At 51.4% G+C, this 14,482-nt stretch overlaps 4 protein-coding genes across 4 annotated transcripts; 3 read left to right on the forward strand and 1 right to left on the reverse strand.

Moving 5' to 3' along the window:
- Window positions 1-577: 577 nt before the first annotated feature.
- EPUS_07647 (uncharacterized protein) lies at window positions 578-3,368 on the reverse strand (the record flags this gene model as incomplete). Its single annotated transcript, XM_007787637.1, has 2 exons — window positions 578-2,701; window positions 2,751-3,368. 2 exons carry the CDS (start codon window positions 3,366-3,368, stop codon window positions 578-580), a joined length of 2,742 nt encoding a protein of 913 aa, XP_007785827.1.
- A 1,508-nt stretch (window positions 3,369-4,876) lies between these two features.
- On the forward strand, window positions 4,877-6,399 carry EPUS_07648 (uncharacterized protein; the record flags this gene model as incomplete). The annotated part of the gene is made up of 4 exons (XM_007787638.1): window positions 4,877-5,359; window positions 5,427-5,686; window positions 5,735-5,869; window positions 6,180-6,399. 4 exons carry the CDS (start codon window positions 4,877-4,879, stop codon window positions 6,397-6,399), a joined length of 1,098 nt encoding a protein of 365 aa, XP_007785828.1.
- Window positions 6,400-6,985: 586 nt separating this feature from the next.
- On the forward strand, window positions 6,986-11,277 carry EPUS_07649 (uncharacterized protein; the record flags this gene model as incomplete). The annotated part of the gene is made up of 4 exons (XM_007787639.1): window positions 6,986-8,428; window positions 8,485-8,533; window positions 8,600-8,935; window positions 8,987-11,277. 4 exons carry the CDS (start codon window positions 6,986-6,988, stop codon window positions 11,275-11,277), a joined length of 4,119 nt encoding a protein of 1,372 aa, XP_007785829.1.
- A 713-nt stretch (window positions 11,278-11,990) lies between these two features.
- EPUS_07650 (uncharacterized protein) lies at window positions 11,991-14,281 on the forward strand (the record flags this gene model as incomplete). Its single annotated transcript, XM_007787640.1, has 2 exons — window positions 11,991-12,076; window positions 12,196-14,281. 2 exons carry the CDS (start codon window positions 11,991-11,993, stop codon window positions 14,279-14,281), a joined length of 2,172 nt encoding a protein of 723 aa, XP_007785830.1.
- Between the last annotated feature and the right edge of the window lie 201 nt (window positions 14,282-14,482).

A 14,482-nucleotide genomic window follows, 5' to 3' on the forward strand; every position in this document is an offset into this window, starting at 1 on the left:
AATTAATCCTTCGTGTTCAAAGAATAGGAATGGAAAACCCCCCCTAGCCATGCCTCGACCTACGCTGAATCTTGCAACCACTCTGAACCCCGGGACTGTACGCCAGTCAATGTCAGGAGGTCAGGAAGAAGCGGCGGTATCAACAACCGAGCGGCGGCAATTACAGGAAGCGCTCTCTCTGTCTCTCTCCCCCTCCCAGCATGAAAATTCAACGACTTAGATATCAGATTCATAAACCCGCAAGGAACTACTAGTGATATGATGCAGACAGCTTTTCATATGCTACATGACATGCGTTACGGATCATCGGAATTTGTCTCTAAGGGTCTCGAGATCAGATAGACAAGATGTGGGCCCTGTCTTTCTTTCTTTCATTCTTTTAAATCTATCCAAAAAAAAACACCAGCTTCTTTTTCTTCTCAATCGGGACATGTAAACTTTATCTGTATCAGGGTGTGATAGATTCCGTTCATCCCTTCACCACGATGCGTTAAATCCAAAAAAAAAACCCCAAACTCCAAGCGACCTCCCGCTTCAGCACAAACCAACCAGCTCCAGCTCTACAGAGACACCTGACTTATTTCTTCCCCTTCTTCTGATTCGCCGGCTGCACGCCCGCAAGGATCGAATCAAAAGTCTTAGACGGGTCGTGCATACTAACGGGCCTAGCTGCTCTTGACCCATCTGGCGCAACCCCGGGAGGTAGGGGTAGGGCCTCGAGACCAAAGCTGAAACTGCGGGATTTTCTATTCTGGGCAGTGAGACTTGGGAGAGGCTCATTAGCGGACAGGACGGGCGTGAAAGCCGGGCTGAAATTCGGGTTGTTGACCTGGGTGGGGATTCGTGAGCCGCCCACAACAGGAGGAGGGGGCAGCGCCGCGCCGAGCGAGACCTGCGTGGTGGGGCTCATTGCTTCGGATGCTGTGGCCCATTGCGCCGCGACGGTCCAGCAGTGGCTACGTCGATAGATGCCCTCGACTGAGTGGTCGATCGTGTCGGCTGGCAGACTAACGAGACCACCCCCTGACGAGACGTTGTACCAGCTGCGGCTCTGGGAGGTATCTTCTTTCATCCAGGGACGGCCACCCCGTGGTGGCACACAGAGGAAGTATTCCACACCCTCGGAGAATTGGACGTCGCGGGCATCGACAACGACCATGGGCAAAGATTGGAGTACAGCGTACATGAAGATCCACTGACCGCAGCGTGTGTCGACAATTTCGCCGATGGTGCTGTTGTGCCCGGACCGACGTTCAAGGCGGAGGAAGTCTTCTAAGAACGGGGTTGCTCTTATGCTTTCCCGGTTGTAGGATCCGAGGAGTAGCTCATTGACCTCGTTGTCGCGGAGGCGGCGGGTGCGTTCTTTCGCGTCTCTGCTAGGGTCGGTAACGTGGCCACGGTGGAAAGAAGTCGAGAGACTGGGGAAAAGGGGCGTATCGAAAGGGATTGGGGGTTGCACAGGCGGCGTACTTCGATCGTATTCGGACTCAACACGACGGATTGCGTGGGTCATAGATTCCTTTGTATCATTGAAGTCATAGTTGTCGTCTGGAGCAGCCATATCAATCGTACGATTTGTCAGCTGTGTTCGGTCGGCAAGCATGTCGTAAAGATCTGTAAAGTCTTGATAGACCTCTTTCAACAAAAGTCTGTTCAGACCACTTTCCTCAAAATTGTTCTTCTTTGACTTGGCTTTAGGCGGCCATGCACCATATCGTTGCCGGTAGTGGGCGATAACGTGTTTCCTCATATTGAAAAAGGCCGTCTTCCAGGCTTTAAATCGTATCATCTTGGCCTCGACTGCCATCTGTGAGTTGGCAATGCCGGCGAACATTGACGGGAACTCGAAGTCCTCTAGCTTTGTTTGAATGGTTCGGATCCTACCTTCAAGATCAAGTGCTGCCCGCTCTAACCGGTTGCGAGTGATCGGAGATACCTGGGCGTATTTGGGAGAATTGAGACTCTTCACGTGGCTAAGTTTGCCAGCCCCGTGCACAAAACCTTCGTTGTACAATGACCACGATTTCATCTTCTCACCCAGCACGATTGCTTCGATTGTCTTTTCTCGACTAGCCCGAACATCTGCCAGTCGCAGTTCCTCACAGTACCTCGTGAAGCTGCTTGATACAACCTCACCAAAGGTAGACCCGTCCAGGTTTGAAAAGTCAAACCGTGACAGAATGCTGCTAATTCCAAGAAAGATTGAGTATAATGAAGACTGCCTCTGTGTAGCAACCAGTGCACCGCCAGCGAGGAACGCAAAAAAGTTCCGGTATAGAACAAGCAGCTCCATGTCATCTGAGGTGAAGCGACTGTTCGGAACCGACAAATCGGTCTCCAGCTCGAGCGGCATGTAGAGATGTTGCTCTTCGACTGCTTCGTCCTGGAAATCATACACCAGACGCACACTGGCAGAGCTGCCAGTGCTACTATTTGATCTACCCCTAGCGGAGCCTCGAGGTGATAGGTAGCCGTCGCGTTCGCTGATAGATAATTGTTGAGTAGCTGCGTTTAGGGCTCGCGAGTCCATTGAGAAACGATTGAGGTCCGGACTGGATCGACTGCTACTGCGAGATTTGTGGATCAAGCTCCTTGAGCTGGAGAACAACACTGAAGGTATTTTAAATGAAGGACCTCTCTTAGATTTAGGAGGAAAGAGGTGAATAAAGGTATCGGCTTTATCGTTCCACAATTCCGTTATCTGCAGTTTGTGTTAATACATTTGCCAGCAGGAGGTTTGCCCTGCATACCTTTTCACCACGGAAAATAGGCGACAAATCGTATGGTACATGCTCCTGCAATCCAGCAATCCATGCTTTTGGTTCCTGACTTCCCAGCTCATCTGGCCCATGACCCAGCTTTTTCGGAAGCCAACTGTGTCTCTTTGAAAGCTTGCTATCTCGAGATGCGGTCTGTGTTCTTGCGATGGGCGAGATCGCCCTTCCGGGAGGACCCATCGTGGTTGGAGTTGATGGACGACTTCTGCTGCCCTCTCGGCTGGCTGCTCGACTGCTAGGTTTGCTACGGCCAGAGCCATGGCTGCTTGCTGATCTTGGTTGGCCATAATTGACAAGCGCAGGAGGTGGTACAAGGGGAGAGAGCGGAGCGGTACTGATTGGAGGTGGCATTATTTGGGTATGGGAGTTGATCGGGGTATGCGCTCTGTGGCCCGCTATTTTTGAGAGAGAAGCAGATTTAGGTAATGATGCATTTGACCCCAACCCTGCGCCAGGGAAGTCGTGCGGTGAGCCGCGCAGGTGTGAAGAGGTGCTTGAACGTGATAAGACCGAGTCAGAGTCGTCCCGTGAAGTTCCAGAAGAGAAGAGCGTGGATATTTTCCTTGCGCTCTTATTCAAAGGAGTGACCATGATGGTTAGCAAATACTAGTAGGAGGATGACACTAGGGAGTCATCTGTTTGTGTTTCCTTGTACAACTGTTCCTTTCTGGCGGGATAGAGTAGGTTGACGCGTGGAGGGTGGGTTGCCTTAGGTGCTCGCTTCAACGGGATTCGACTTGAAACGTTATGACGATGGCGTACTGATACTTTTCATAGATATTGCCGCAGTGCTGGGTATTAATACTGCGGTTGTCCAAGACAGGGTGTTGGCAATCATAGCCAGCTCCTTCATAAGATGTCCAACGAAATTGTCATACCATCACCAATGGACAACCTAATTATTGATAGCAACAGGGATCGACGTTTGTGTAAGGGGTTTTCTGCTGACATAGCACACCAGAGTGTTTATGTAGGTAGTAAGGAAACGAAGGTAACAGCAAGGTTGCACCAATGTATGGGGATCGAGTCCCACATACCAAGAATTCAGGGATTCGGAACTACTTCGACTCTACCCGTTTTCCATAAACTATAACTATTGCCCGGGTAGCACACAGGCTCACCCTTTGATTTCTGGTTACGAATACTATCGTCTACCGCAGCAACGTGTTCAGGTGATTCCTCCCAGCCCCGCTCCTACAAATTTGCGACGGACTGATGACTAGGCATAACCAATCAACGTCATTGGACAAAGAGCTTACGCATTTGGGGGCGGGTGATTTTGAATGACCCTTGCTAAAAAGCCCTCCCACAATTAGGGGACTCGGGGCAGGCTAGTTACGGTCACTTGCAGTTATTCGGTGCCGCCGAAAGTGAGTTCTAGCGCAAGGTTAACCGCTCTGGTAATGATGTACAGATTTCGTTGATCTGATTCGATTATCTGGCTTCTCTAGCATCTTTTACCCCTATTTATCCTCATTTTCTGGGAGGGCATCGGTCAATGTCTATTTTGCAACAATCTTTAATTGCACACTGGAACTCATTTCTCAGCAGCACCGGATATTGGTTACCCCCCGGGGTCAAAGTATCTTACCAACGCCTTTTTTACATACACATCCCTGTCAGCAACCCTATCGCTATCTTGCACGAATTTTGTTCATCCTGCAAATTCTGCTCATTCTACGTGATCTGGATACTAATGGGCTTGATGTGCCTTCTGACATCTTAAGGAGCTGTTTCAGTCGATGCAGGCGAGATGTCAAGCAGTTATACTCCGTAGATGCCGATGGAATACAAAATCGATTTTAAGAGACCAGTCCTATTTGGGTCATTTTGTGGGCGTCTATACTCAATTCTGAATAGCACGCTTTGTACGGATACAAGCGTCTTTCGGCAAGCGGGGTAACAAAAACTCGGCCTGTAGCCGTACTAGTAGTATAAGGCTGTCGGTCAACATGCCGAGGCCCATATTGATTGGGCGCCCTCTCTACGTCAACATCCATCCAACCGTGTGGCCACCATCGATGCCAGCATCGGGTTCTGCTTTTCCCTGAGGTTCTGGTAGAGAGAACAGACAATTTGTGGTGCATTAACTGTACATGATGAGTTTGCGATCTAAGGCACTTGTCAATCTTCTCAATGGTTGGCCAAATCCGTCATTGCTACCTCCGGAATTGGTGAAGGCTGCATCTGGTGCCGTGCTGTCCGATGAGAGCAGGGCTCTGTCAACTCTCCAGTACGGCCCTGATCAAGGCTACGAGTCACTCAGGGACGAGGTCGCCCGTTGGCTGACAGCGTTTTACAAACCTCAAGATGCCATCCAAGCTGATCGCATATGTATCACTGGTGGTGCAAGTCAGAATCTGGCATGCATTCTTCAGACTTTTACGGATCCAATATATACACGTAACATTTGGATGGTAGCCCCGACTTACTATCTAGCATGTCGCATCTTTGAAGATTCTGGATTCGCTGGAAGGTTGAGGAGCGTTCCAGAGGATGAGGAAGGGATTGATCTAGATGCGCTGTCTAGACAGATTGCTCACAGCGAAGAGAAAGCGCGGGCAGAAGGCAATCTTGAGCCAGTACGGTGATCCCTCTGAATTCAGATTGTTTCGCATGTCACATATGCTAAATACTGCCCTGAAACAGAAATTGAAAGCGTCAAGACCATGGAGGAGAATTTACAGGCATGTCATTTATGCTGTTCCCACCTTTGCAAATCCGTCTGGCAGGATCATGACCATTGGTCGTCGAGAGCGCCTGGTCCGTATAGCAAGGAGGTTTGACGCTCTGGTTGTTACGGATGATGTTTACGACTTTCTACAATGGCCATCTTCATCACCTTCTACTTCTACTGAAGCCCGTTTTCCCGATCAAGCATATGTTCCACGGATAGTTGATGTGGACAGGTGGGTCCCCTGTGGCTATCACACAAGATAAAATTGACCATCCGGTAGGTATCTGGATGGCGGACCGGCTGAGACTTTCGGCAATGCGATTTCGAATGGAAGTTTCACCAAGATCGTGGCACCGGGATGTCGGACAGGCTGGGCGGAAGGGACTAAAGCTCTCGCCTACGGACTCTCACAAACGTAAGATTGCTAATCGCCTTGATCAGCATGTAATTTACAGTTTCAGGGGTTCTTCTCATTCCGGGGGTTGTCCTTCACAGCTTGTTGCATCGTACATTCATCAATTGTTGGCTTCCAACACCCTCCAGAAGCACATTCTCTGTACACTACAGCCTGCCTATTCTCGACGATATCACACCATGATGGCGGCAATTATCCAGCAGCTTCTTCCGTTAGGAGTTTCAACGCCTCAAGCAAATGCTGATGTGGCAGGAGGTTATTTCATATGGTTGAAGCTTCCAGAGCCACTAACAAGCAAGGTCATAACCAGAAAGGCTGCCGAGGAACAGGTCCTCAGTATTCCTGAAGGAAACGCGTTCCAAGTCCAAGGTGATGAAGGAAGTGGGTTATCATTCCAGAGCTACATCAGATTGTGTTTCGCGTACGAAAGCGAGGACAATCTGGTAGAAGGAGTGGAGCGGCTTGCTCGACTGATTAAAAGGGAGCTCGAATCTAGCCATCCCCATTGCAGTCTTGGTTCGGACACATAACACGTGCAAGGGCGGATCTAAGGAGATAACAATGTGCCATGTCATATGATGATAAAGCCAAAACAACTGCAAGATATTGATTTGACATACAACTACTCCCTTGTCTTGGTATGTGTAGAAAAATTAGTAGTTAATACCTTGTAAGCTTGGACTCATTTTGATGCCATGCCCTGGCAGCTAAGCTCAGATACATAGTAGAGAACCGACTGCGGGTGCACTGAGGCGGGTGTTTTGTCACCAAAATGCACTTCTTTCCCAAGCCGAAACCATGAGTTTGCCTATTATTATTAATTATACTAGTTAGAGCCCCCACACGTTCATACCTGCCAAATCTGCAGGTGGCATGGGGAAGTCAAACGTCACAAACTCGGACAAACCGTCACCAAAATTCAATCAACATCAAGTACTAGTACCGCAATCCATCCTTCAAGCCCTCTGCGCTTGCGCTTACTTCTACTTCATACGAATATAGGAGGGTCTCCCTGCTGCCTTCTGACCAGCTTTATGGCCAGCCTTTCCACCAACTACTTCCTTTCCTCACTTTCCTTCTTTTTTCATCCACGAAAGCTAGATTTTCCAGCCAGCCATGACCGCTCGACGTCCTTCTAGAATTTCAGGAGACATCCCAAATCATCCACAGCGAGATGAAGAGCCTCTCCAGAGGCTTTTTGCTATGGGCGATGACAGATGGGAGGACGGTGTCACTGGAAATCATCACGACTCCATGCATTCACAAACAATCCGCGTTGCACGAGACCTGCCGGACGAAACAGACATCCCGGTAGTACATCCTGCCCTTACAAATTATGGGCCAGATTCCGCAGCAGACTTCTTCAGGCAAGCTCGAGCATATCAACAACCTCCCACGCAAGGACCAGCCTCATCACATCTTGCTAAGCGCCGCTCACGCGGTCACAAATCCTGGCTGTCGGGACCTGGTAGGCTTTCAGAGGCGGCTTTGTCTACTACTGGGCAGTATGATACCTCCACTGAAGATGCAGATCTGCCAAATCCCTCTCAAGTTGAGAACAAGTTTCTGTCCGATTCCTTTGGTACGCCTTGGAGTACAAGAAAGCTCTGGCATCGCCCTAGAGAAGAGCTGGCTGGCAACAACGAAAACTCCGTGCCTTCACGAAGAAGGGCTCCCAAACGAGCTCGCCGGACAAGTATCCATAATGAAAGATACGGCGACGACAAACCTCAACCTCATGACAGTCCTCGCGGTGCTGCAGTCTTGCGAAGCATGCGTTTTAGGCAAGCTGAAATGCTCAACCAAGAGGATTACGATGAAGAGAGACCCAGTGATGGGGATGCTCTGGACATTTGGGCAGCGACAACAAACCCAGAGGCATACTCTCGTAGCAACGCGCTTGGTTCTGCCGATTTAACAAAGAGCTCAGTGCATAACTTTTTTCGAGTGACAAGAGAAGAGGATGTGCGTAAAAATGACAATTTGCCTGGCGTCCCTCACCTTCCACCCAACAGCGGCGATGACACGCCTTCCGCTGACCATCAATGGAGTCTACATCAAACCTCTCGTGCTCAACGAGCAAGGCCTGGCGTCGTTAGCAGACGATCTCGATTACCTTCTCCACCACATATGTCGCAGGCTTATCGTCGCCAGAGCTTGCGAGATCGTGCCATTCGCCCAGCACTTGAGCCAACCGATCACGAATACAGAGAATCTGATGGTAATGGAAATAGTAATGAAGATGACTTTGTTGATGGTCAAAGCTTTGCAGAGTTGAGTTCGAATATACCACGTTCGGATCAACGATATCTTGGGGAAAGTACTTCAAGCCATGACGACGCAGAACATCTAATGTCACCGAACTCGTTTGCCGAGCGAAAAAAATGGTGGAGGCGGCCAGCTTCTACAATGTCGGAGAGTGACCTTTTTGGCCCTCGTCAGTCCTTGTTCAGGCATGACCAAGTCAAAGGTGGGAGCCAAAGTTCAGACCTATTCCAGAGAAGCCGAGTGTTATCTACGGAGCGTAATCCAACACCAGACCTTGACGGAATAGAGGCAGTGATGGCAGGTAGCCCAGCCTTAAGAAGCTTATGCACTACTGATCATTGGCGCAGTCTGATAACACATTTGCCCTGGGCAACACTACGATTCTATCCGCTTCTAGTAAGATTCCCTGAAATTTCAAGGGCTTCTCTTGTGAGAAGCGTGTCCGTTAATACTTTGTGCTAGATTATGAGCCCACAGACTCGGCAAAATCACATCAGGAACCTTTTGTCTGCCGGCCAAGGGGTACAGGGTGTGGGTGGCCAGATATACCGACGGAGATTTATCTGGAGATTGCTAGATACCTGTCCAGAGAAGACGCGTTGAATCTTCGATTGGTCTGTCGTGATTTCAGCATTGCCATGATGGGAGCGGTGTTCGGTAGCGTGGTTGTGCCGTTTGGCAAAGCTATGTACGACATCAACGCGGCCAACTGGGAGCGCAGCCCACGTTCTGGCTCAATGTTCGCGAAGTATGGCTTGGCAATCCGGAAGTTTGGCATATCGTTCGAAGTGGATACAGGTAAAAAGGCCACTCAAGGATGATCAGCACTGATCAACTGACTGTACGCAGAAATGCTAGCCAGGGCTCAGACCAAGACGATCTCTGATGAGCAGTCGAGTTGGTGGGGAAAGTACTCGTGGCCGACTCCTGTATACCCACGGTTCAACCATCTGCATAAGCTTGAAAACCTTGCCGACAACATCTCGCTCCTCAAGTCCGCCATGGCACATCTGGGTAAAACCCATGAGCTGGGTCTTAGTATCGACAGCGGCCATGGGTGGCTGCATGGTCCAGACATATCTGATATGGCGCTCTTCCATGTTCGATGTGGCAAGCGAACAAGAGTGTTTGGGAAAATCCTTTCTGCTGGGGATAAGCGCAAACAGGCGATTCGTCTCCAGCTCTTTGAATATGCTCAGACAAGAACCCTGCACGAGTGCATGCAGATTGTTCAGAGATACGATAGACTCTTTACGTCTGATGAGTTGACGTTCCTACGATCTGTGACCGTTCGAGATCTGCAAAGCTTCCAAAATATCGTGAGCCAACCTGACTTTGACGGTCAAGCTCATACAGGTGGCGCCATCCCAAGCACCAATGCTACGGCCAATGCTGCTCCACACGCGAATGGTGGTCCGCCACCACCTGCAGGACCTCAGCCTCTGAACGGTGGTCTGAACGGTGGTCTGAATGCTGGAATGTTGAATCTCGGTGCTGCCTACCACCAAGTCCAGCAAACCATGTTCGGCCAGATTCACAACAACAATCCTCCCATGCATGCTAACCAAGCTCAGCACAATGCTCCTACTGTTCATCCGGCAGTCTTCCACACTGGCTTGTTAGCAACTCTTCCTATGCAATATAACCCTGCGTTGACGAATACGCTTCCTCCATCACATTTCGGTCAGCGGCATGCCGCCCACGAACGTTCTCGAAATCGAAATCATGCTGGTGTTGCGACATCGTCAAGGCCAGCACCGAGAAGTCAACCTCAATTTCCCATCATCATGAACGGTTACAATCTTTCTGCTGAAATTGGTGGATGGTGCCCCCTCATCCAGAAGAAAGTCGCTCCTCCAAGATCATTCCCGCTTCAACCTGGTTCTCTCACCGAGGCACAAGCGCAATGGCTCATGGAAACCGTGTGGGCTCAACGCGCGTTTCTGTCGGCCTACATCACATCCATTCTGGCCAACAAGGATTGCTTTGCTCAAGTGCACTCGTTGCACATTGCCAGAATTTCCTCTGGTCTTCTGTCTTCTCTTGAACAAAAAGAACTGTGGCAAGGCTTGCCGGGTCTGACAACATTGTCCGTGCTGGTCAGTCCGGACTGGCGGGCTGAGCATATTACTGGCGACCAGAACTTCAACTCGAGTATGCTGGTTTCGCCGGTTGACGCCAGCCTGCAGTTGTCGGCCTTCCTGAAAACCCACATCGCACCATTGGAGAAGCTCTCTAACTTGACCATCGGATTCATTGGTGGCGGAGAGCATGCAACCGGCATCATGGCTCGTAATCAGCATGTTCTTCCGGCACCCATTTCTCTGGCTCCTCGATTGTGGCTCTCCAACCACGTCAGCGAGCCAGATTTCTCTACCATCCTCACCTTCAGCCACATCAAACACCTCACAGTACAAAATGCTTGGCTCAGCCCTCTTATGCTTGAGGCCTTCATGATCAGATCACGCGACACCAGCCTTCGTACACTAACATTGAAGTCGCTGTCGCTAACCGCGACGCACAGTCAGCGGCTTGTGGCACCGCTTACCACTGCTACTGAATCACTTGAGCCAATTCATCCACCCTCCATGTGGCTACATGAATCTCTCCCTTCGACTCATTGCTGGCCGGCGATCATCGACCGTATCACACCAGGTGCCACGTTTCTCGAGCGAAAGTACGACGCCGGCATGTTTGGTGACCCTTATACCAATCCTCGACCTTCCCCTAGCTTCCGTGGCTTCGTCTCCCGCTTGGTCTTTGAATCTTGTGGCTATGTGCGCGTCAGTGGCGTCTCGATTCAGGAACTGAATCAAAATGACCTTGTCTTGCCGAATACCGATCCCATGGACGCTGGTCTGAAGGCCAGAGCCGCGGCGCTGGCGGAGAAAGGGGTAATGCTGAGTGATAAGAATCCGAATACCGGGGCGGATTGGCCTTTACTTGGGAAATTGACGCAGTGCATCCATCCGATTGAGAAGAGGGTGCTGGAACAGGCTTGGGGCATGAGATTTGGATGGGAAGACGATCTGGAACGATGGGCGGCAGTAGAGGATGGCTGTTTCGAGGGCGGAACGGGCAGATTCAGTGGAGTGATTATTGGTGAGGGTGGCAAGGGCATTGGCTTAGGTGCAGAGTGAATGGGAAGCATCAAGGGGAACGACATGATGAATACATGCTGATGCATTGGAGCTTGTCGCTTGTTGCTTGTTGCTCTCCACCCCTGTGTAATGTGAACGGGGCAGATGGCATGTGAGTTTGCAGATGAGCTCTTGGGCTTGGACTGTTAGGGTATTGCTTTGTTGTCTGTCTAATGGCGACACAATTGACCCCGGAACAGCTCCACCATTAATAATGATGATACCTGCATCTTCACGCGCCAACAGTGTCCATCGATGAGTAAATGTCACGAAAAATCTGAACAGCGAGGGCGCATCAGCGAAGTTCACATGCCACATTTTCTATATTGGTTGACCTGAGGTGCCGATGAAACCTCTATTGCTGCGAGTGTAGCTAGCATGCAGATATTGTTGTTACCCCGTTCTTGGGGGCTGGGGGGCCAATAATGGAGGTGAACATGTATGTATGTAGGGAGGTAGGAAGGGCAAGCAGAAAACCACAGTGTTAGTGACAGTGTCAGTATCAATATCAGTGTCAGCATCAATATCAGTGTCAGCGGCAGTGGCAGTGGCAGTTTCAGTGTCAGTATCAGTATCAGTATTATTATTATTCAATCGACCACCTGTCACACGAGCACCGAGGACCGCGTGGATCATTGGCATCTCACCCCGTCTCTCTCCAGGCTTGTTCTATCCCGCGGGCCCTGGCTTGAGCATGTTAGAGCAGTTGAAGCATGGCCGAGACGAACTCCGCCAGTCCGATGAAGCGGGTATCGCGCGCCTGTCTCCATTGCCGGGGCAGGAAAAGCAGGTGTGATCTGTAAGTTCAAAAGCCGAGCACCCATCCCATCGGTTCTCCCATCGGTTCTCCCATCGGTTCTCCCATCGGTTCAGCCATCGTGCTCTGCCAGCCACGGCGCAGCACTGACCTGCTTACAGCGATGCCGGTGGCCATCCGCCCTGCACGCGATGCCGAAAAGAAGGGCGAGAATGTGTGCTGGGGGGGTCGAACCGAGGGGGCAGTCGCATTCGCAAGAAGAACCGCAACGAGAACATGTCCACCCATGCAACCTCTCCCCAGAGCAATGCTCGAGAGCTCTCAGCATCGGCTACAGCCCAGTCGGCGCATCTTCCTCCTCGGCCTTCTCTCAACGCGCCTCAACAGTACCAAACGCCGCGGTCGGATAACACGGGCAATGTCGAGGCAGACGATGAATCGGTGTCCATAGTGGACAGCGCCCTCTCCGCGACAATACCTCGAAATCCTTCAGATGCCTGGCAGCTCCTGAAAGATGTGGCTACTCGGGCTCCGGACGAAGCGCGGCCCGTGCTGGGAGACGCAATTTCCAGAGCGGATCAGAATGGTCTCTCCCCTAATATTGCCAACGGTACAGGCTCCGTCAGCGGCGGCTTAGGCGGAATCGCCGCATACCGTCTCGTCCGAGAAGGATACCTATCCTCGGCGGTTGTGTCGAGCCTGGTCGCACGATTTGCTGAGCACTACCATCCCTATCTGCCGCTCGTTCCCCGGAAGTACTTTGATCCTTCTGCTCTCGACTCGTTCGCCGCCATGAACAAGCACCTCCTGACCGCTGTTCTTACCATTGCTTCCAAGGATCTGCTCGACGACTCCAATGTTCACCTTTGTTGCTCACGATATATGCACGACCTCATCTCCGGCATTGCCGCGGGGCATGACTGCGAAGTCGAGGCAGTGGAAGCGCTTTTGTTGTTGGCAGAGTGGGAGCCCCAAGGTCTTCGCGATCAGACCGAATCAGTGGGCAGAGGCGAGGAAGACCGTGCCGCATGGATGCATGTTGGCATAGCATTGCGGACCGGCTACTTTCTCGGGCTTGATCGGACCGCATTCAGGAGCGAAGCCGCTGAGGAAGCAAAGAACGACGGAAGAAAGCGACTGGCATGGGCCAGCTGCTACATCTCAGACAGGCTCATCTCCGTCCGCATCGGCAAAGCTTTCTGGTCGCGCGGGCCCGGTCCTATGACGGGCTTGTCGAGCCACGACTTCCCATCGCTTCAACGCATCAACCCGGGCGACGAAGACTATGCTCGCATCTTCCAGGCCACTCTTGACCTCACCCAGCTGTATTCCAATGTCCACGATGTGCTCTATTCGGGGATGCGCACCAGCGGACAGATGATGCTTATGGGCGACTACGTCAAATATGTTGACGAGTTCCGATCAGCTATTTCGCATTGGAATCGCATATGGGGTACCTTGATGTGCTCCACGCACATCAAGGTCACGCTGCAAATGTCGTATGACTACTTGAGGCTCTACACAAATGCTTTCGCCTTCCAGGCCGCTATCTCGCAGGCAATCTCCAACCGGCCCAAAGGGGATGAGAGGCCTTTGAGCGATCACCTCAAAGGCGTGTTCAGCAATATCGGATCCATGCCGGACGCACGCTTCATCTACGAGTCCCTGGCCGCGGCCAAGAGCTATCTTACAACGCTGAACTCCATGGTCGATCCAGAAAAGCACCTTCGATACATGCCACTTCGCTTCTATCTTTACGCCATCTACTCAGCCGTCTTCCTCTACAAAGCCAGGTCATACGATGTCATGATCCATTCCGAGGAACAGTCCGTCCGCGAAATGATCATCCACACCATGGACGTTCTGAGACGGGCCAGTCTCAGGCCCCAAGACGCCGGATCTCGGTATGCAAGACTTCTTGAGCTGCTGTGGCATCGACCACGTTCCAGCACGGTCACCGAAACACCGGCGAATGAGCGCGCTGAATCACAGCATTCGGGGTCTCTGACGGTGGATACGGGAGGGTACATGCAGTTCAGCCCGGCGAATGATTTCTCCTGGCTTGACCTCGAGGCTGTGGGCGACTACGTGTCGGGTGACCAGCTCGGAGGGGCCACGATGTTCGCCCCGATGGCAGCGTGTCAGGCCCAGTCGACAATCGCTCCTATGGTGCAGAACGGCGCGCAATGGCAGCAGCCAAGCGTCTACAATTGGCAATTCGACCTCAATGGGAACCTACTGTTTTGATGAGAACACAGTCAGACCTAACGCGGTTGCCCATCGGTAATCCTTTTCGGTGACAGGACAGGCTGCAGACGCCGAAGTTATCTTCTCCAGGACACGTGTTGGAGGATACGTTCAGATGCCGCTCGCCGCACTTCAAGCCTGGGTCTCGGTCTCCCCAAGCTCATGCTGGTTTCTGAAGATGGTGTTGGACAGAATTGGCGA

Source organism: Endocarpon pusillum (genome assembly GCF_000464535.1).
Source record: "Endocarpon pusillum Z07020 unplaced genomic scaffold C685685, whole genome shotgun sequence".
NCBI lineage: Eukaryota > Fungi > Ascomycota > Eurotiomycetes > Verrucariales > Verrucariaceae > Endocarpon > Endocarpon pusillum.